The sequence below is a fragment of the Cibotium barometz genome, chromosome 34 (assembly GCF_041138505.1).
Source record: "Cibotium barometz isolate CiBa-2024 chromosome 34, ASM4113850v1, whole genome shotgun sequence".
Taxonomy (NCBI): domain Eukaryota; kingdom Viridiplantae; phylum Streptophyta; class Polypodiopsida; order Cyatheales; family Cibotiaceae; genus Cibotium; species Cibotium barometz.
This window is the reverse complement of record NC_141079.1, coordinates 42,970,160-42,990,792: the sequence shown is the minus strand read 5'-3', so window position 1 is coordinate 42,990,792 and position 20,633 is coordinate 42,970,160. Positions and strand designations below refer to the sequence as shown.

Sequence of the window (20,633 nt, the reverse complement as noted above, 5' to 3'; positions counted from 1 at the left end):
TGGATGGGAAAGACTCCTTGTCCATGAGAATGGGAGATGGGGAAGACTCCTTTCCATGAGAATGGGCGAGGTAGACCTTCCCCGTTTGCCGGCTCTACACACCCCGGCCCGCCCGCCCACGCACGGCCCCCCACATGTGTGGAGTTAACATGGAACTATTTAAAGCTTCTAATTAATGCTACAGCTACTATGCCCACGTGACAGCACTCAAAAGGATTGAGGCTGCTAGTGGGAAGTTGCCAGTTTAAGAGCGAGTCTTAAGCCAGTGCCACAAGGGTGGGGAACAGCGTCTTGTTCATCAACACAAACAATCTTCCATAACTGTTGAAGCTGGCCACCTCTCTCTATCTTGCGAAACTCTGCGGGAGAATCGTTTGAAGCCGCCTTCTCTCGAATTTTGGTACCCTTCCCCTTCCCCTTTTTGGATTTTCTTAGAAAAAAACCCTCAGAAAAAAAACAGCTCTCTCGATGGATAATTCAATTAATTAATCGGCGCTTTTCGAGACTTGGAGATACCCTGCATGCATACATAGATTTGCACAAAATGTTATCATGTGCATTTGATTTCTATACACAGCTGCGTTTGCACGTTCATGCGTGGATGTATGGCATATGCATATACATACAAATATATACAAATTATTTGATACACATCATTCAACACAGACACATCATTTGATTTCCATCATTGAACATGGCAATATGGTACATGCTTAAGTTTTGACTGTGTACAAGTTTATTTACATACGTCTATGCATACATCACAGTATCCCATGCATGGAAAAGCACGTGCTGTGTGTGTGTGTGTGTGTGTGAGAGAGAGAGAGAGAGAGAGAGAGAGAGAGAGAGAGGGTCTATGAGACTGAAAAGATGTCACATGGGAGAGTAAACTGATGTCCTTTGGATGCCAAAATATGATTATGAAACTAGTTGGAACCTAGACTAATGAAAACAATAAAAAAAAAAATTTCAAAAAAATTCGCATTACAGGCTAAGAGATTGCTGGCTGGCTGGCTGTATGATACTTGAAGATGTTCGCCATGAACAACTTCACCATGTGATCAACTTTGATCTTCTTATGCACGGGAATGAAATGAGCCTGCTTATTGAACTTACATATGATAGTCCAAATGCCATCATTTCCCGTTTGTGTCCTCGAAAGATCAAATATAAAATCCATGGCAATGCTCTCCCATGGTCTATCTGGAATAGGTAAAGGCTGAAGTAACCCTGGTGTCTTTTGACGGTCAAACTTCACCTTCTGACATATGATGCATTGCCTAACAAAAGCATCAACATCTCTTCTCAAGGTAGGCCAATAAAAGAAAGCCTCAACTGCCTTTACTGTGGCCTCAATGCTCCTATGACCTGCATACGGTGGAGCATGACTTTCAATCATAACCTTAAGCCGTAATTGCCTGGTAACACACAGTCTACCATGCATCAACAAGAAGCCATCCTTGAGATTATAATGATCATGCCGCTAACCTGATCATAGACCTTGCCAAAATCCTCAGCCTGGGCATACTGCTCTTTCATCTCATCAAGCTCATGATGATAAGCAAGTGAAACTGCTAAGACCTGTGGCTTGCGTGACAAAGCATCTGCACCACAACATTCTTTTTGCCTTCCACATGTACAATCTGAATGTGGAACATAGATAAAAAGTTAGCCCGTCTGTTACAGGATTGAGTATTTTACCTCTTTTTCTTAAGCATTGTGATTATGTTTAAACTTGTTTAGCATTCACTGATCATGTTTAATCCTGTATATGCATGTGTAAGTTTGTACACGTGTGTAGATGCAGATACATGTTTGGTGTGTGTGTGTGTTCATGTGTGTGCATGCTCATTTGTTTGTTCATGTGCATGTATATGTGTTTTTCTCTTACCTTGTTGCAGGTGTAGCAGTTTCCTTCTCTCTCAAGGCTACTTGTGGGTCAGCCCTGCAGGTACAACGAGTCAGGCAGTTGACACGTGGCACATGTATTGGCAGGCACAGGCACACGTGTGCTTGCGTTGACATGGCAGGCACAGGCACGTGTGCAGGTAACAGCTGGCTGCACAGGCAGGACTGCAAGTGATGACGTGGCGGTTGGTTTTTGCAGGCGTTGCCATGTAGGCGGCTGGCTGCAAAGGCACGGGCACCCACATAGACGGGCATGCGCACTCAGCGCGAGAGAGCGAGGCAATGGGCACCAAGAAGCGAATGTGTCGGGCAGCAAGGAAAAACACACAGAAAAAAGCGATGGAGAAAAGCGTCAGGCAACCCAAAACGCGGAAGCGTTGATTTTCGAAAAAGAAAACGCTAGCGCCATGTTATTTTTTATTTTTTTAATAAAAAAGAAGAAGAGAGAAACTATTCGAAGAGTTCTTTTTTTTTTGGTGAAAAAAAGCACTTGTAGTAGTTTTTTTTGTAAGGGGGGAAAAGCTATGCTTTTCACCTCCCAATCTTGTATAAAAAGGGGGCCAAGGCTCTTGTATCACTCAACGCAAACTGGGTGAAAGTTGAAGGAGATCTCCTCCACATGAATCAAGGAGGCATCTTCTCGGGAATTGTACAAGGGCTACGCCGACCTCGAGTGATAAATAAACACTTGCGTGATGATGCCACCTATGAAGCAAAGATGCAGAGTTTGATGGAAGGATTAATGGAACTCGCAAAGGACTCATGTTTTCCACAAAACTTCAAAGCTGATTCTAAACCACGGAAGCAGGTGAACCCGGCCTTCAAAAATCTGATGGGCGGTGAAACAAACACTCACACACAAAACACTTCATCACCCATAAGGACCTGGAAAAGGGAAACAAACAGGGGAGCTAGAGTGCTCCTGCAAATAATACAAGGACACCGATTGGTCCCAAAACGCAGTGGCGCCTCTTGCGGTATTTCTTTACTTGATCAAAATTTGAGTACAAAGTACAACTTATAGAATCCTCTACCAATAGGATCCCTCAAAGCTTTCACCCAGGACTTTCAAATAGGAACTCTCGTTATTACAGCAAAGCATTCCATAGAGAAGGCACACCTGTACAACACCTCCCTGCTGCTAACATGGATCCCACAAACCCTTTCCCAAACAGCATCAGTGTTGAACCAAACCACATGTCCTTCCTATAGTCACAGCGTGCATGTAACCTCCAGAAAACTAGAACCTGTCCACATGAATCCAAAGACATGCTTTCCACATGAAACCAAAGACCTGTATCTGATAAATCATAGACCTGTATCCATAAACCATAGGCTTGTTTCCTCGATACCAAAGTCCTGTTTCCTCTCGAAAAAAAACCAATGTCCTGTTTCCATGATAGATATACCATCCAAGCATGGTTGCCAAAACCTAGAGAGAGAAAGATAGAGGACGTGTCAAGCAGTCCCCGAATACACATAAGTCCAAGATGAAGAGAGCAACACACATCTCTTCCAAGAACATCATTCTGTGCTTCTTAACTTGATCCTCTGTATCCCAATCTCGTAAAACAAAACCTGCTTGCGAAGAGAGAGAGAGAGAGAGACCCCTTGGGTGCTAGCCCCTTGGCGCCTCCTTCAGCTCGCCTTCTTCAAGAGAGAGAGAGAGAGACCTGTGCTTACTGCTTCCACACATGCAGCCTGCCTGCACCCGCTTGACTGCCCGGCTGGCTATAGTGAGTCTCCCGCTTGACTCTCGTTGCTGGCTGCAACCCATAGGCGCAGCCGCCTAGTCTTCCACACGTGAGGCCTCACACCAGAAGCCTGCCTGGCTGCCCGACTGGTAGCAGCCCATAGACACAGTCATCGGGTCGCTTGCCTGTAGTCCATGCGTAGTTGCACTTGCCTGGAGCCCATGCACAACAGCAGTACCCGCCGACTGTATCCCATGCGCAGCAGCCTTGTGGCCTACGTGCGCAGCAGCAGCACACGCTGCTTGTAGCCCTTGCGCAGTAGCTGGTCACCCGCCTGGTAGCCGCCTATACCACACGTAGCGGCGCTGTCCCACACGGCGACCACCTCCAGGGGATGCCCGCCATGCCACACGATGATGATCCATGCGTCAACCTGCTCCTCTCTTCAGCTCGCCACCCTTCACTTTATAAAGAGGCGATGCGCTTTCTCAAAAACGCCAAAAGCAAGATTAAAAACGCATGCTTTCAAAAATAATAATATTTTTATCATCAAAGGTTATTAAACCTTATAAACAATAAAATCCCTTTTGTCCCCTTTCACACTTGGACTGGCCACCATATATGGGTTTCCTTTTCATATCCAACTTGATGCCGTTCACAATGTCCATCCCGTGCCCAAGCCCACCTGCTTGTTGTCCAGAGGGAAAAACACAGGGTCGTAACAGCAGGGGTCTGAGAAGAAACCTAAGCCTCAACATTCGCCTCCCATCTACCCAAATTTTTCAGCCATACCTTGATTCTTCTTCTTCTTTTCCCCCACCTACCTATGGAAACCCTGCTAATACTTCTCATCTTGGTTACTTTGGTGGAGGCTCTGTCTTTCATTCCATGACAGGTGTACCCAACATGGGCGTGACTGGGAGCTATGGTATGCAACCAGGTATGCATGGAGGTATGCCAGGAGGTATGTATGGAACTTATGGTGGTGGTGGCGGAAGTGCTTTTGGTATGCCTGGTATGGGAGGTGGTATGATGGGCATGGGATCTAATGCTGTGGGCAATTCTTTTCTCAAACCACATCCATATGATAATCTTGTTCCGGGCGAGAAGCCAAAAGATTATAAAGAGGGTGGTGCTGCAGTAAAGTTTGATACTTTTAGTGGTGCAAAGGATCGTTTGAAGGCTCTCACCTTCATTCAACAATTTGATGCGGCATTTTCTGGTGGTAACTTCACAGAGGCATCTAAGGTACGGAAGGCAGCTTCTTTTCTAAAGGGAAATGCTCTTCAATGGTGGTCGACACTTCTTCATTAGGGTATAGCACCTAGCACTTGGGTGGAGTTCAAGCAAATCTTCTCTTCTTTATGGTTGACACCGACTTTTGAGGTGGATGTTATGACAGCTGGGCATTGATTAGATTCCAGAGATTGTAGCAATCTGGAAGAATATAACAAGAAATTTTGGGATGCTTTGCTACCGGTCACATCCTTTAGGCCCGTGTCACTGGGTTGAGCAGGTAGAGACATATTGCTGTGGATTACCCAAGGAGCTTCGAGACTATTGCTTAAAAACAAAGGTCATCAATATGACTCAGATAATAGAAAATGCTCAGATTGGATATGCCATGCTTATTGGTCAGATGTCAAGATTTAAGGATCAACCTCTCCTCAAAGAAGGCATTTAAAGAGGCAAAGGAGTCAAACGACAACAAAGACACTGAACCACGAGAGAAGGGGCAATCCAAGAAGAGGAAATTTCAGCCCTTACCTCAAAGAACAAATGAAGAAAAGAAAGAACTTATAGCTGCCAACAAATGTTTCGCTTGTGGAGAAGAGGGACATTGATACTATAGGTGTCCGAAGAGAGCACTTAAAAACGCAGATGATTCTCAGGAAGAACCTAAAGCAAAGAAACAAAAACCCTCTGCTGGACTAGTACTTGACTTGATAGGGTTGAAGCAAGGGGATGCATCTTCAGAGATGTGCAGAGCATGGGGAAGACTTTGAGATCAGGAGGTTTTGATCTTTTTCGATCCTAGGGCTCGTGCAAACTTCATCACCCCCGAGCTTGCAGCAAAGTTGGGCATCAAACCAGAGGAGATGGGTGTGTTGCATGAGGCTACTTTAAGCGGCGGCCACTACCCGAATCCTCTGAAAGGTGCACTCTGCAACCAAAGGCGACTCCACCTCCACTCTCTGGAGTCTGCCCTCATCCTGAATCTCATAGTAGAGGCATCTGCCATCCTCAGTGCTAGCTCTGACAGCAATCAGGATCTCCAACTGTGTAAAGGCTCCCATCCACCGTGGGGCCACTGGCTCGAGAGGCGTGAACCACTCCTCTGTGAGTGCCTCCTGTATATCATCCCTCATAATCAACCCCCCTCTGAAGTGACTCAGCCTCTCCACCTGGATCTCCTCTGGTAGACTGCAGAAAGCCTGCCAGTCTCCAAAACTACGAGCTGGGCCTGCCGCTAAAGGTCCCCAGGCTAGACGAGGCCGAGAACCCAGCATATGACCCTGCTCCGTGCGAACCGCTGGGCTCCAGATGAGCGGCTGTCTGGCCCGCTCCTCAACACAAGAAGGAGGCCGCTGAGAGAGCCCCGGTCTCAGCAGCTCCCAAGCTCTCAGGATGCTCAAAGCAAATCTGTCCTCCCATCCTCTACTGAGGCCTGTCCTCCTCATCTCTATGAAGATCCAGCGAATCTCTGGTGCCCAAGTACCCCCTGCTGGGGGCGCCCGAGCCTGTAGTCGCTGCAAGAGGAGCTCTTTCCAAGGCTCAGCGCCTGGAAGCAACCCCCGAACAATAAGCTTCCCCAATAAGGCTCTACTCTGATCGACTGGATCTATAATGCCCAAACCGCCCTGAGCCAGCGGAAGTGTAATAACTGCCCATGCAACCTTTGCCCGAGCTGGCTGATCGTCCCTCCCGGACCACAGAAAGTTCCTGATCAGCCTCTGTACCTGGCTGATGCAAGAGCTCGAGAAAATCCAGCAAGACGTAATGTACCACATGGTCGCTAATAGCACTTGATTTGCCACCACCACCCTCCCAGCCAAGGATAGTCGAGCTGTACTCCAATACAATAGCTTCTTCCGAATGCTCAGAAGAAGCGGGGCAATCTGCTGCTCAGGTGACAAATCAAGGCCAATCTGGCATCCCAAATACCGCACTGCTGTGCCTGGAGGAATCCATCTAAAACCGGGGTCCGGGCTCCATGCCGGAGTGGGAGCACTACTGATCCAAAAGGCCACTGTCTTGCGCCAATTGATCAGTGCTCCCGAAGCTGCACTAAAAACCTGGAGCGACTGCGCAGCCCGAATAAGATTGGCCTCATGGCCATGCAAAAATAAGCCCGCGTCGTCTGCAAACTCAGCATCAAGCAGGTCCTCCCCCCGGACTGGGAGCTGCAGTCCTCTCAAACCAACCTCTTCTGCCGTCAAATACATACTCATAGCCTCCGCAAAGAAGAGAAAAAGGAAAGGGGCGAGAGGACACCCCTGACGGACTGATCTGGTCAGCTCAAAACTCGGCCCCCGTCCTCCTGCAATCAGCACCTGGCTGCGAGCTGTGGAATACAGAGCTGCCACCCCTCTGATCCATCCTGGCTCAAAGCCCAGGCGAAGCATAGTGCCCTCTAAGAACCCCCAATCAACTCTATCGTATGCCTTCTCAAAATCGAGAAGCATCACGACCAAGTCCTCGCCAAGAAATCTAGCTCGGGCCGTCGCCTCCCAGAAAGTAAAGATGTTGTCAAGGATACTGCGCTCCTTGACAAATCCTGTCTGAGTAGCATGAATCAACTCCCCCAAGAAGGGCTGGATCCTCAAACTCAAGGCCTTTGCCAAGACCTTGTAGACAATGTTGAGGATCGTAATAGGCCTCCACCAATGCCGAATGTCATCTGATACTCCCTCCCCCTTGGGGATAAGATAGATCAAGCCCTCTGAAAAGCTCTGTGGCATCACCCCAGTGTCCAAAACATGCTGAAAGCCCCTGCGGAGGCCTGGCCCCAAAAGGTCCCAATAGCGCATAAAAAAGGCCGGCGTCAGTCCGTCCTCCCCTGGGCAACTATGTCGCGGCAGGACCCTCAAGGCCTCGGCAAGCTCAATCTCTGACAGAGGCGCACCTAAAACTGTACGCATATGGTCTGTGACCCTCCTCTGCACATGGGCCCACACAGTCTGTCTGCAAACATCTCGATCCTCAGTGGCTGGCTCCGCTGAAAGCAGGTCACTATAAAATGCAGTAGCAATGGCTCTGATCTCCCCGAGCTCAGTAGCTACCGATCCATCCGGTCTACCAAGCTGGCGGACTCCTGCTCGCGCATGACGGGGTCCAGTGATCTCAAAAAACTCTCCAGTCACTCTATCACCAAGCTGCGTCCACTGAGAGGCCTGACGACGATAGTAAAACTCATGTCTGTGCTCCTCTACCTCTCTAACCTCCTGGCGTGCCTGGCTCAGTTGGGACGCCACCCACTCACATGCAGGCTGCTGCTCCTGAAGGCGCTGTAGCGAAGCAAGACTGCGTCTCAGCCGTTGCTCCCGCTCGCGAATCTCTCCCAGTCGTGTCAAAGCTGCAGCGTGTAGAAAAGAGCTAAGATCAATGAGTCCCTGGGCACACTGGCCCGCTGCATCCTGGTCAGAGCACTGACTATCATGCCAGATCCTCTCAATGTCCTCAGCGAGACTGGGATCTGTAAGTACCCTCTCTGGGATCCTCAACTGCAAGCTAGGCTCCCGGGTCCCCTCCTCCAATGCCAATATAACTGGCGCATGATCTGAAAATGAGGTGCCAGCGAGAATGCCGACGGAGCCCCCTCGCTCCCCTAACCAGTCGCCCACATAAAAGCGACCAATCCGTGATAGATTAGTCCCTCCCTGTCGGCGATCCGACCGAGAGGAACTAAGACTGTCCTGAGACCGGGAGAAAGCCCCATGCTGCCATGCATCAGTGATCCTCAGTGACATGCAAAACCGGTCCCAAGCTGCAAGCTCCGTGCCGTGCACTGTAACATGACTGCCTCCCACCCTATCTGCCGGGTCCTCAAGCATGTTGAAGTCTCCCCCAACACACCAATGTGCGGCCTCTGGCAATGCATCTGTAACTTGAGTCCAGAACTCTGCTCTGGCACTAGCATGATTGGGCGCATAGATGTTGAGCACACCCAATAGCTCATCATGCATCCTCAAAATGACATACTGTGCTCTACCAGGCACAATGATCCCTCGATCCACAATGGCCTGCCGCCATACATCTGCAATAACCATGCATACTCCTCCCTGTCCACCCAAAGGACCAAACCCTGCAGACCAAAAAGTGTCCCATCTACCAGGCATAACCGAACCATATCTCCGGATCCTGCTCTCACCCAAGTGGTGCTCCTGCATCATCAAAATGTCAATGCTGCCACCAACCAGGCATCTCTGAAGCTCCTGCCTCAAGCAGCCTCGATAGCGTATAAAGTGTGCTCCGCCAAGGCCCTGTACATTCCATGAGATGATCCTCATGGATGCCCTGCTGAGGTGGATGCTGTCTCAGCCGTATGGCGGGCCTTCGCAAGCGGCTTGGATGGAGAGTAGTCCCCATCCGAACGGCTGCGAATCTGCCCACCCGGTGTACTGCAAGAATCCCGGATCAGGCGCCAGTGGTTGTGGCCCATGGCGACTACCTCTTGCTTTGACAGAGTAACCTCGTGTATACTCACATATCCAGGGTCGTGTGCCAAGTCTGCCACTATGCGCACGACCAAATGACAAATCCCTGAGGTATCCACACTCCCGGGATCCAAGAAAAAATGAGCCAACTCCCAAAGTCGGCCTATCACATCTGTCACCTCCAGATCGCTCATGTGATGCGAAAACTCAACTGCCTGAGTCTTCAAAGTGCTGAGAGCGAGCTCTAGAGTCCACTCCCGGTCACAAGGTCCACAAAGAGGGAACGAGAAGGCCACCGCTGAGTCTAGTGCCTCCTCCTCGCGGGCCGGAGGTATCACTACATGAACGCGAATGGGGGCTGGCTCATGGGGGCCCTCTGCTCCAAAAAGCCGTGTGAAGGTATAATCAAAAGCCTCCGAGCGCTGTCTAATGCCAAGGCGACTCAGCCGACTGCGGATAGATGAAATCCGTGAGGCCCTAATCGGCATAGGTCTCCTCTGTGATGCTCGAGCAAGGTCAGTGCTCAGCGCTCTCCGGACTGCAGGTGAGCGCCAGGGAACTGCCAGGGCCTCCCGGGAAGGTGAGGCGGGCGGAGGGGGAGGAGGGGGAGGCGAGGGAGGTGGAGAGGGAGCCGCTGCCGAAGCTGGAGCGGGGGCGGGAGGAGGCGATGGTGGAAGTGAGGCGGAGGGAGGGGACGGGGGTGGGGGGGGTGAAGGAGGGGGAGCTGGCATCTCCTGGTCCTCAGTCGCTGCAGGGGTCTCCTCCTGTAGGGGAGCAAAGCTGTTCCTCACGGGAACCCAGTGAGGCTGAGACTGTGGCTGCTGCTGCAGCGGTCTCTGGGCGTGCTGCTGTGGCTGTCTCCCTCGGCGGCGCCCCTGTCCAGGCTGCCACTCCGAGGTCTCTGTGGCCTGAGCAGGTGTCCCGGAGGCAGCCTGCCGAGCCGAATCTGTGGGCGGGCCATCAGTAGCCTGCTGCTGTGGTGCGGGTCGAGGTCTCCTGCGAGGGCAGGCCTTGGCCAGATGACCGACCTGCCTGCAAATGAAGCACTGGTTCGGGAGCCCCGAGAACTCCACTCTCTGATCTATCCACCCCCCCCCTATCCTAGGTAGCTGAATGACCTTAGGAAGGGAGGAGATGTCAGACACCAACACTCTGACCGAAGGTAGCCCCGCTGCTCTGGCCACCACTGAAGCTGCTGAGGGGCGCGTCTCTAGTACCGAGCCCACCAATGCTCCTAGCCTGGAGAGGAGCGGAAGATACTCCCGGCGGAGACCAGGGAAACAAACTGTAACATGGAAGAGGCGCTCTCCCTGCTCCGCCGCTGCTGGGTCAAATCCATGCTGCCAAGGTCTGAAGAAAGCCCGAGCACCCCTGATGTCAAGGGGACTCATGGCAAGGACCTTGGCAATGCTCTGGGCGGCCTCGAACTCGATCTGATAATGTCCCCGGCCCAGAAGCTGTACATCCAGGATCTTGCCCACATCTGCAAGAAGGCGGGCCTGAAGAAGATCCCTGATCTCCCCTCTGCTGGGGCGAGTGCCGACTATACGGCAGATGGTGGAATGAGCTTGGAGGCGTTCCACCTTTGCGGTGAGGCTCGCTTCCTCTTCCGGCGAAAGAGAAAGCCTGATGGGGGTGACCTCGGGAGCGGGCGAGGGAGCTGCGGATGAGTCCCTCTGAGGCGGGGCGGGAGGAGCCTCCATCAGAGTCTGAAGCTGCGGCGAAGGCGAGGCGAAGGCGGGAACCTGCTGAAAACGAACTGCACACAGAGAGGTGGGATATGGAGCGGAAAAGAGAAACAAAACCCCAAGGGGGGGCGGAAGCTAGAAGGAGAAGGCGTGAGAAAAAAGAAAAAAAAAACCCAAAAAAGCGCAACTGGGAAGTGGAGGAAGCGAGCGGATGGGGGAGGATGAGGCGGAGCAGAGTGGGGGCGCGAAGACAAGGGGGAGGCGCGAGGAGAGGAAGCGAGGCGGAACAGAAAAAAAGGGGGGGGGGGGCGCAACAGCGGAAGCAGGCGAGGGGGGGCTAAAGAAAACCCCGCGGCGGGCAATGAAGGCGGAGGGGGGGAAGGAGCGAAGGGCAGGCGGGAGGGCGAGCAGGTAGGTGGGGGCGACAGGCGCGATGCAGAACCACGGGCAGGGGTGGCGGGAGCTTCAGCGAGCGTGCATCAGAACACCTTTGCTCCATTTAGCCTCTCGAGAATATAATCAATTCGAGGCATCGGGAATTTACTCTTCATAGTCAGCTTATTGAGTGCACGATAATCGACACATAATCGAGAAGACCCATCTTTCTTCTTGACAAATAAGATCGGGGTGTTGCTAGTTTCCATGCAAACATGGGTTCACACACATTGTGCTCATGGTGGATAATGACTCCTATGACTTACCTAGAGCCCGTACACCCGGCCACAAAAGCCTAATTGGTGCCCGGAACACCTCTACAACATTTCTAGAGGGTTACAAAGACGTGAAGAACATGTGTTGACATCATGTGCGGGGCATGCACAACTGACAATGACCATGTAAGGGACTTGTACACTTGACCATGATGCTCTAGAGTGGATGGGCCGTCCAGGACTGGCTCACATGGGACCAGGTCACCACCATTGGCCTTGCAACTGTACTGAATAGATATGTCCAGGTGGCATCCAAGTGCGGGGTGCATGTGACATCAAGAAGAGGATACGGCTGTAGGTGGTGGCGACAGAGTAGCAGGGGAACACTATTTCCCCCTCGGGGAACGGTGGAACGCGTTCCCCCATGGCAAAGTTGCCCAAAACGGGTGGAACACAAGAGGGGAACGCCTCGTAGTTGGAACGGCCAGGGGGAACGTGTGGAATGTGGGGGGAACGGTGAAATGGAACGCTTGGCTACTGTTCCTGCCACGTGGAACGATATTGATGTTTGGTCATTAAAAAGAAAAGGAAAAATCATACTTGCTGTCGCCCGCCACCCGCGTACCTGCTGTCGCCTCACGCTTGCCCGTGTACCCGCGTACTTGCGACATCACGTAACTGCTCAGTGCTGTCGCCTCAGGCCTGCTCGTGACACGTATACTAGTGTACCTGTTGTAGCTTGTCGCCTCAGGCCTGCTCGTGTACCAGGGTCCAGTGTACCTGCTGTGCTTGCAAGCTCGAGTCATGACTCTTTAGACTTGGAATCCATCTTTCCAAGGCAAGACAGCAAGCGTGGTCACTTTTTCCTCTCTCTTCTCTCTCTCTCTCTTTCTCAAGTTGAAACTTTTACATATATCACAGTTTGTAACTTTTACATAGTCTGCATTAAATATTAAAAGTTAAAACTCATCAGCTCCAGATCCAGGACATGCTCCACCGCCATCGAGCTACCTTTCCACGTCACATAGTTGAGGGAGACCTCTCGGCCATACTCATCAGCCCCATGCTTGATATTTTGGAGAGTGGTATACCATCTACTCGGAGCTGATGTTGCTCCCATGTTTTTATGTTCTTAGTATTCCATGATGAGTTTCCATGGACAGTTTTTGTATCACCCCAGTGAGATAGCTATGTTTATGTTTTCTTTCTGTCTTATTTTCCATTCCATGATGAGATATGCCATGGACATTATTGTATCACTTTGGTCTCATAGGCCCATTGGGTCTTTAGTAGACGCTGAATATATCTTTCTTTCTTTCTTTCTTTCTTTCTCTCGAGTCTCTATCCGGCATACATGGATGTACACCTATCACATGGGATACATTGTGTCATTGGATAGATCCAGAACTCATCACACCAGCTGTGGATTGAGACAGGGCGATATATGCATCAGATCTCGAATGTCCGCATTGGTCAGCTATGCTACCATGAGGCAGAGATAGAGGAGCACTACATTTGCTGATGTACAGTCTATTATGAGATCCGAGGGAGATATCACTGCCTCTTCCGAGAGGGTTTTGGGCCGTTACGCAGGGTCATGGAGTTTGAGGATCAGAGATGCCTGGAATTGTTTCTACTTGAGCTCAGGAGACATAGAGAGACCCTCTTGGCAGATAGGAGACCGAGCCATGATGTACCTAGACAGAAGATCCTGACAGATTTCTTCAGCACCAGTACCAGCACCAGCACTAGCACCCCAGCCCACACACCACTGATAGAGTAGTCGTCTTATGTCATGCTCGTCGGCCACACCCACCAGGATCCCGACCACGGCATCCTCACCATCGCCAGATTAGAGCCATTATTACTCGGCATCGGAGGCGCCTTGCTCGCTTCTACAACCTCTTCATTCTAGACAGTCCCATGGAGGAGATACTTGATCTGAGGAGAGGGCAACACTTCAACTGATCAGCATACATGGATGATGGATCTACTTGATATACATTTTTCAGTATTTTCTACTCAGTATCATCTAGGAGTCTTACGTACAGTTCTTATAACTGTAAGATAGTCAGTTTATTGTACTTTTCAGTTTCATTTCTCTTTGATGAGACACCAACTTTAGATGTACTCTCAGTTTTGGTCTCATAGGCCATTATGGCCTCTTAGAGACGTTAATATATCATTTCATTTCTCCCTCTCGAGTCTCTCCCCCTTATACAATAGACAAAAAGGACTCATTTCTCTCACGCTCTCTCTCTTATGGATAGCTTTGAAAGGTTGATCAATTTGTTGCCGGAATTTGCAAAAAGCATGGCTTCCTCGGGCTCAAAGCGATCAGCTTCGAATTCTACTTGGTGGGACAAGGTTGAAAGGCCAGAACGCTATTCATCTAAGGGAGGTGCAACACAATGGAAATGTAAGCAAGGTAACAAAGAGAAATCAGGAGGAGTAAACCGTGTGAGAGCACATCTATGCCATGTAAACAATGAAAAAGCGCAAGTGAACAAATGCCCAGGGACCACACTTGAAATGCGTAGAGAGCTTTTGGCAAAGTACCCAAGTGAAGAGGAGAAAGCATGTGCGCAAAAGAAACCAGCAATTGATGCATCTTACTTCACTAGACATGGGAAAGATGTAAGCATTGGAGATGGACAACAGTATGGGGGACTTGGGAGCTTTGCATTTTCCCAGGATTCGTAGCCTATGGAGGCAAGCTCCGGTAAGCAGCAAACCTTGGGAGCAGCTTGGGATCCCCGCAAGAAAGAGAGGGTAGATGTAGTTGTTGCAAGGTTCTTTATCATGATCATGTAGCATTCAATGTTGCTAGGTCTCCTTATTTTATTGAAATGGTCCAGGAGATTGCACGGTATGGCCCAACGTACAAGCCTCCTTTCTATGAGACACTATGCACCACCTTGTTGCAAAAGGCGGAAGTTGCAATTGAATGTGCTTTAGAATCTGTGCATGAAAGTTGGGCAAAGAATGGTGTGTCACTTATTGCAGATGGCTAGAGTGCACTCGAAAAAGGTCTGTTCATGGCATGGTTGCTTGTTCTCGAGGAAGAATGCAATTCATTTCTTCACATGATGCTTTTGGGACTCGAAAAACTGCAGATCAGCTTGTGGAAGAGTGGGACTAAGGTATTGAGAAAGTTGGCCCACAGAATGTTATTCAGTTCTTAACTAATGGTGAGGCAACAAATAGAGCAGTTGGTCTAAAGTTTGAAGACATGTATCCCACATTTAGTCCATGCTTTGCTCATTGTTTGAGCAACTTACTTAAGGATATTGGTAGCTTGTCATGGGTTGATCCACACATTCAAAAAGGCAAGGAGATAATAAGCTTCATTCAAAACCACTAGTTTATTTTGAATGAATTTCGCAAGAGATCGCCCAGAAAGGATCTCTTGAAGTACTCGGAGATATGCTTTGGTTATAACTTTCTCATGACGAAGAGGTTATTCAAAGTGAACTTTCCTTTGAAGGAGTTGGTTGTATGAAATGAGTGGATGGGATGGGCTCCTTCTTGGTCAAGAGTTGGCATAGAGGTTGCGAGAACCATACAAGACTTCACATTTTCGGATGCAGTCAACACTGTAAATGTTGTGATGAAGCTGATCATGCACTTGATGCGGATTGTAGATGGACGGGAGTCATGCATTGGCAAGGTTTATGAGGAGGCTGACCGAATGATCGAGAAAATAGGAGAAATGGACTTGTCCGATGAGAAATATACAGAGGTTCAAGAATTATGTGAAGCACGATGGAATGGTTATTATTCTCCCATGCATACTGCTACGTATGTCGTGGATCTCAAGTTCCAAGGATGTGGACAAGAGGCTGATGATGAGGTAATGGATGGTTGGGAGATAGTGCTTTCCAGGCTTTGGCAGTAAGGATCTTGTCTCAAGGTGCAAGCTCCTCTCCGATCAAGCAACTATGGAGTGTGTTTGGCCATGTTGCATCCAAGAAAAGGAACAAATTTGGGACAAAATAAGTCAATGACTTGATTTTTGTAAGTGCTAATTTGCGCTTGCTTGGTGATGTGGTTTCTCCCAAACTAGAGAAATTTATATTGCTTGATGTGAGGAGACACATGGACTTGCAGATCCTGGTCAGGATGGGGTTGAAGCTTTAGATGTTGCAGATGTTGGTCTTGATGATATGGCTTTCTTGGATGACATAGATGATAGTCTCCTTGAAGGCATCACCGGCAGTAGCCATGGATGATACCTCATTATTTGCATGTCACCTCGAGGCTTGGACTCTAGACTTGGGTTGTTTCTTCTTCTAGGCCGTGGGCCACATTTTGTGTCATTTGTCACTTATGCCATGTATGATGTGGGCTAATTTATTTTGAATTCTAAGATCTATTAGTATCTATTCGCAAATTGTGCGGTGCACTAGACTTTAGTGTGTCTCTGATTGGTTATATCTAAACTTTTGCAAATTCTACAAGTATGTCTTTTTGTTTTAAGGGTACGTAATATGGGTTTTAAAATGAGCAATGTATGTTAAGATTTACTATCATGTTTAGGAATTATCTAGGTCGTCCCCCCTCGTTCCCGTTCCCCATTTGGCCCGTTCATGTTTCCCTGATGGGGCTTTCATCCCGTTCCCGTTCCCGTTCCGTTGCTACTATGGGTGGTGGGAGGTGTACGGGTGCGAGTCAAAATGGGGCAAGAGACTGTAAACGAGAGAGGTGCATGGCCTGCCAAAATGGGTGGGGTTGGGATGGTAAGATTCAGGTTCTGTGTTATGAGAGCAGGAGGCCCCATGAGGTAGTCCAACCATACCAGTCCCCCCTGCATGTGGGAAGGATGTAAGGCTGTCTGACTTGGCCATCTTGCCATCCCGTTGTAGGTAACCAGTTCATGCATCCCCCCCATCTTTAGGAAGTGCCTACCATAAGCTGCGACACCCCCTTCATCTTTGTTGCTCCTCTATAATCCCATTTCAGCTAAATCTATTTCTGACAATCTGATGGCATCATCATGGAAACCATACATTTGCACTTGCATGCATGCTGAAAGTCACCTAGTAAGAGTATGTCCCCTTGGTGGGAGAACTCTGCAATGTCAACAAATAGAGGTGCATATGGGGACTGTCTCATTGGGTGCAAACCTGGCGTTTTCTGGTGTGAAGTAGCATACTGCAAGATGTGTAACTCTCATGCCAGGCCTGGCCAGTCTTATCGCTTCCTCATCCCGTCTTACCACTTTGAGCATCTGGCGCATATGGTGCTTAAAGAGCGCCCCCCCCTCCCCAAAACGGTCCTTCCTCTTCCTTGGCCCTCCAGTGGTGTATGTTCATTTTCTGAAGGTTGATTCCCATATGTATCCTGAGAGAGAGAGAGAGAGAGAGAGAGAGAGAGAGAGAGCCATTTTTCTTTCTGCTTCTAAACATTGGGAGCTTTGTGATGGAGTTACTAACAGGAAAGCTTTAAGGGTTCAATCAATTTCAGAAAAATATCTTATGGGGATTCAGAACTTGTAAAAACTTTTCTCTTGATACTCAGTCCTGAGCTTGAAGGGGAGTATTTCAATTTCTAGCACTCTTGGATATCTATATCACAGTTTTGATAAACTTGGAAGCAGATTCTTCAGAAGACATCCTTTCAGCAAATATGTCTATCAATCTTTCTTTTCCTCATCTGCAGCCAGAACACCACACCTTCTCAGAGACATTCCTCACGGCATGTCCTGTGTGCAAGACTGTTACGAAGAACTTACAGATACATTTAAACAACAAAGTATCCTGTGCACAGTGTGCATCAACTTTTATAGCACATGAGAACTTCTTTGATATCGAATGCAGTTTGTCTGACACCATTCCATCTCAGGTGAGGCCACCAGAGGAGACAGAGGTCAACTCTAAAGAGAATCAGGAAGGAGAAGCACATGGTATATCTGATGAGAAACAACAGAATGACTTTATGAGGCCACGAAGTCCTATAGTTTATCAGAGAGACTCAAAGAATGCCCGTAAAGAGGCACTCAGAAAGCTGCTTGCTAAAAGAAAGCTTAACGTTGAGGCTGATGCAGACATGGCATCTTCAAAGGCTCCAAACAAAGTTGCACCTGCAATACAAGGCAAGAAAGGGGTTATGGAAAATGAGGGACATCACATTGACAAGGAAGGAAAGAAAAAACTCAGTAAAAATAAACATCACACTGACAAGGTTGTGGAGTCATGTAATGGACTTACGAACCTTGGGCAAAATGATGCTAAGGTATCACGGAAGGAAATGACCATTTTTATGAATGGGACAAAGTCAGGGAAAGGAAAGTGTGGCGGAAATCAAGGATTGAGAACTTGGGGTGTTGCACTAAGAAAGGTTTCTCGGGAAAAGAAAAGAGTGAGATGCTATTCTCCTTCTCGTCAGTGCACTTTTAGAAAGAAGGTCAAATTGGAACTTGAGAAGGGCGGTAAGGCCGATGCTGATGAGCAGGCTATTTCTAAAAAGAAAAGCAAACAGGACATAAAGAAAGGGGGGAAGGTTAAAAAGTATGGTCAGGACCTCGGGAAGAGCAAAGGTGAAGGTTTGCCTGCAGGAAAGGGGAAGGTGGGCAAGGGCAGAAATACGCTCGAGAAGGAGAAAGATAAGATAGTGAAGTCTGACCTTGAGAGATTTTCTGATGAGTTTAAATTGACTATAGCAGAAGAGATAAGAAGGCAAGTTTTGGATGGATTAGGTGAGTCAAGCAAGGATGCTTTTGGAGATATTCAAGTGGTAGATGTGGAAGAGATACGTCCGTGTGTGTCAACAACCCGTAATATTCCTGATACCGAGGGTGCTGGAACGGAGGGTCATAGGTATACAGCTAAGGTAAAGCTAATGACGACTTTATTCTTTCCGTTGATTCTCCGGCCGAGTCAAGAACCACAAAAATTGCAGGAGCCCATGGATCTTCATGAACCACAAGAATCCCGAGTACCGGAGGAACACGAATCCAAGGGTGGAGAGGAGACAGAGAAACATGGATTCAAGGGTTTGGAGGAGGCAGAGGAGGAGCTGCAGATGAAGTCTAAGGAATTCTCACATGAGTTGCTGCTTGAGAATGAGAACCGTGAGGAACTTGATGTACCAGAGTCAGAGTTTTATGATTTTGGATGTGATAGAAGTGAGGACAAGCTTGCTGATGGACAAGTTTGGGCTTCATACGACAGCAAAGATGGGATGCCCCGAGACTATGTACAAATAAAAAAAGTGATGAGCATGGTTCCCTTTAAGGTCCAGGTAGCATTGCTTATGCCAAGAGATTACCCTGCATTGGTAAAAGCAGGTGACTCTCTAGCCTGTGGTGATTACAGCACTGATGGCAGGCTGAGAGTTATGAATCACATTGATGGGTTTTCTCACATAATGAAGTGGGAAAAGGGACACAGAGGCATGATAGGCATTTATCCTGCAGAGGGTGAGGTTTGGGCTCTTTACAAGGACTGGATGGAAATCGATTCATTTAGAAGGATTAAATCCGGCTACGAGATTGTGCAGGTTGTCACCATGAAGAAGGATTGCATGGTTAGTGTTGTGCCACTTGTGAAATTTGGAACATACAGAACACTATTTATCCAGCAAGCAGAAATGGAGCCCTTCCAGATACCCAAGCGGGACTTCATCAGATTTTCGCATCTGATACCTACATATGAGCTTTTAGAGACTGAGGGTTTAAATGGTTGTTTAGAACTTGATCCAGCTTCCACCCCTTCTCACCTGGTTGACAATTGAGTCAAGGATATAGCTAGGACCATTACGTAGGCTATCATGTAATGGCAGATTGTTATGTAATGTCCTTGAATAGCATGTTGGCTCTCATAGAGGCATGTGTAAGTGTACCAACCTGTAAATATATCCTGTATGATGCCACTTATGCGTTTTGTTCATAGACGTAGTTTCGTGCAGAACACGTGATGTTCTTGCTGGCTCATTTTGTGAGGCCTTAGTGTAAGCCCTTGAATATGGATGGTAGTTTTCATGTTTCCTGGGATAATTTTTCATGTACTCAAATTTATTCATCTTACGATATAAAGAGGAAAGACATTTCATAACGCTGCCAAGAAGTAAGACAAATTTGTTGCCAACAAGCTGCTGGGTCCGACAGTAGTTGATCATGAGGATTGGCATAAAGTTTTGGGATGAAAGGGGCTCTCCTTTTCTTTGGCCCACCCCCCCCCCCCCCCCCCCCCCCCCCCCCCCCCAAGCTCTTTCTTCCTTTTTTCCCCAACACCACTCACAATTATGTAGTTCAGGCTAACATCACAAGGAAAGGTGGATGGTCTATGTAGTGAGCTGCTAGAGGTTGTGATATAGCTATCCAAGGATGTCACTTTCTACTACTATGCTACTCTGTATTTTGCTATTTTCCAAGATGTTATAGCTTGTTGGATATTAATGCTCAACCCTCATTATATTGTGAAGCAACCCCGTATTCACGTGGGAAGGTGACCTAGGAGGCCATATGGTTTAGGGGTTTGGTACACTGCCAAATAGACTACATGCTATACTAGATCATTATCTCATAATGGTCCATAACACATGGTGTTTTTCTTGAACTCCTTGTCTTGACATTGTTGTATACATAGCACATTGTATGCTCTTACATAGCCATCCTCCTATAGTCTTGAAAAACAAACGAGGATGTGTGTTGCCCTGCTGATGTTAGTGTAGGTTGATTGCAACAATTACTAATTTATGATTGTGAGGTGACAAGGTGGGTACCATTGTTGTATACGTAGCAATTGTATCCTCTAACATAGCCATCCTCTTATAGTCTTGAAAAACAAACGAGGATGTGTGTTGTTTGGCTGATGTTAGTGTTGGTTGATTCCAACAATTGCTAATTTATGATTGCGAGGTGACAAGGTGGGTATTCCATTGCTTGCAAGGTAGATGGCATAGTAGGAATCTAGGCCTTAGATCCTACTTGACTTAAAGCTCATTTACACTTCAATATGTAAATATTTTCTTTTTGGCTTTAAATTTAGCTCTCAATGGAGCTTATTGTTTTGATGTGGATATCTTTCGCATTTC

The 20,633-nt window shown here is 48.2% G+C and overlaps 1 protein-coding gene across 1 annotated transcript; it reads left to right on the top strand.

The window, feature by feature from the left end:
* The first annotated feature begins 234 nt into the window (after positions 1 to 234).
* LOC147619049 (uncharacterized) lies at positions 235 to 19,654 on the top strand. The gene is made up of 2 exons (XM_086774267.1): positions 235 to 400; positions 17,035 to 19,654. The coding sequence occupies exon 2, from the start codon at positions 17,226 to 17,228 to the stop codon at positions 19,329 to 19,331; it is 2,106 nt and encodes a 701-aa protein (XP_086630393.1). The 5' UTR covers positions 235 to 400; positions 17,035 to 17,225; the 3' UTR covers positions 19,332 to 19,654.
* The last annotated feature ends 979 nt before the right edge of the window (positions 19,655 to 20,633 follow it).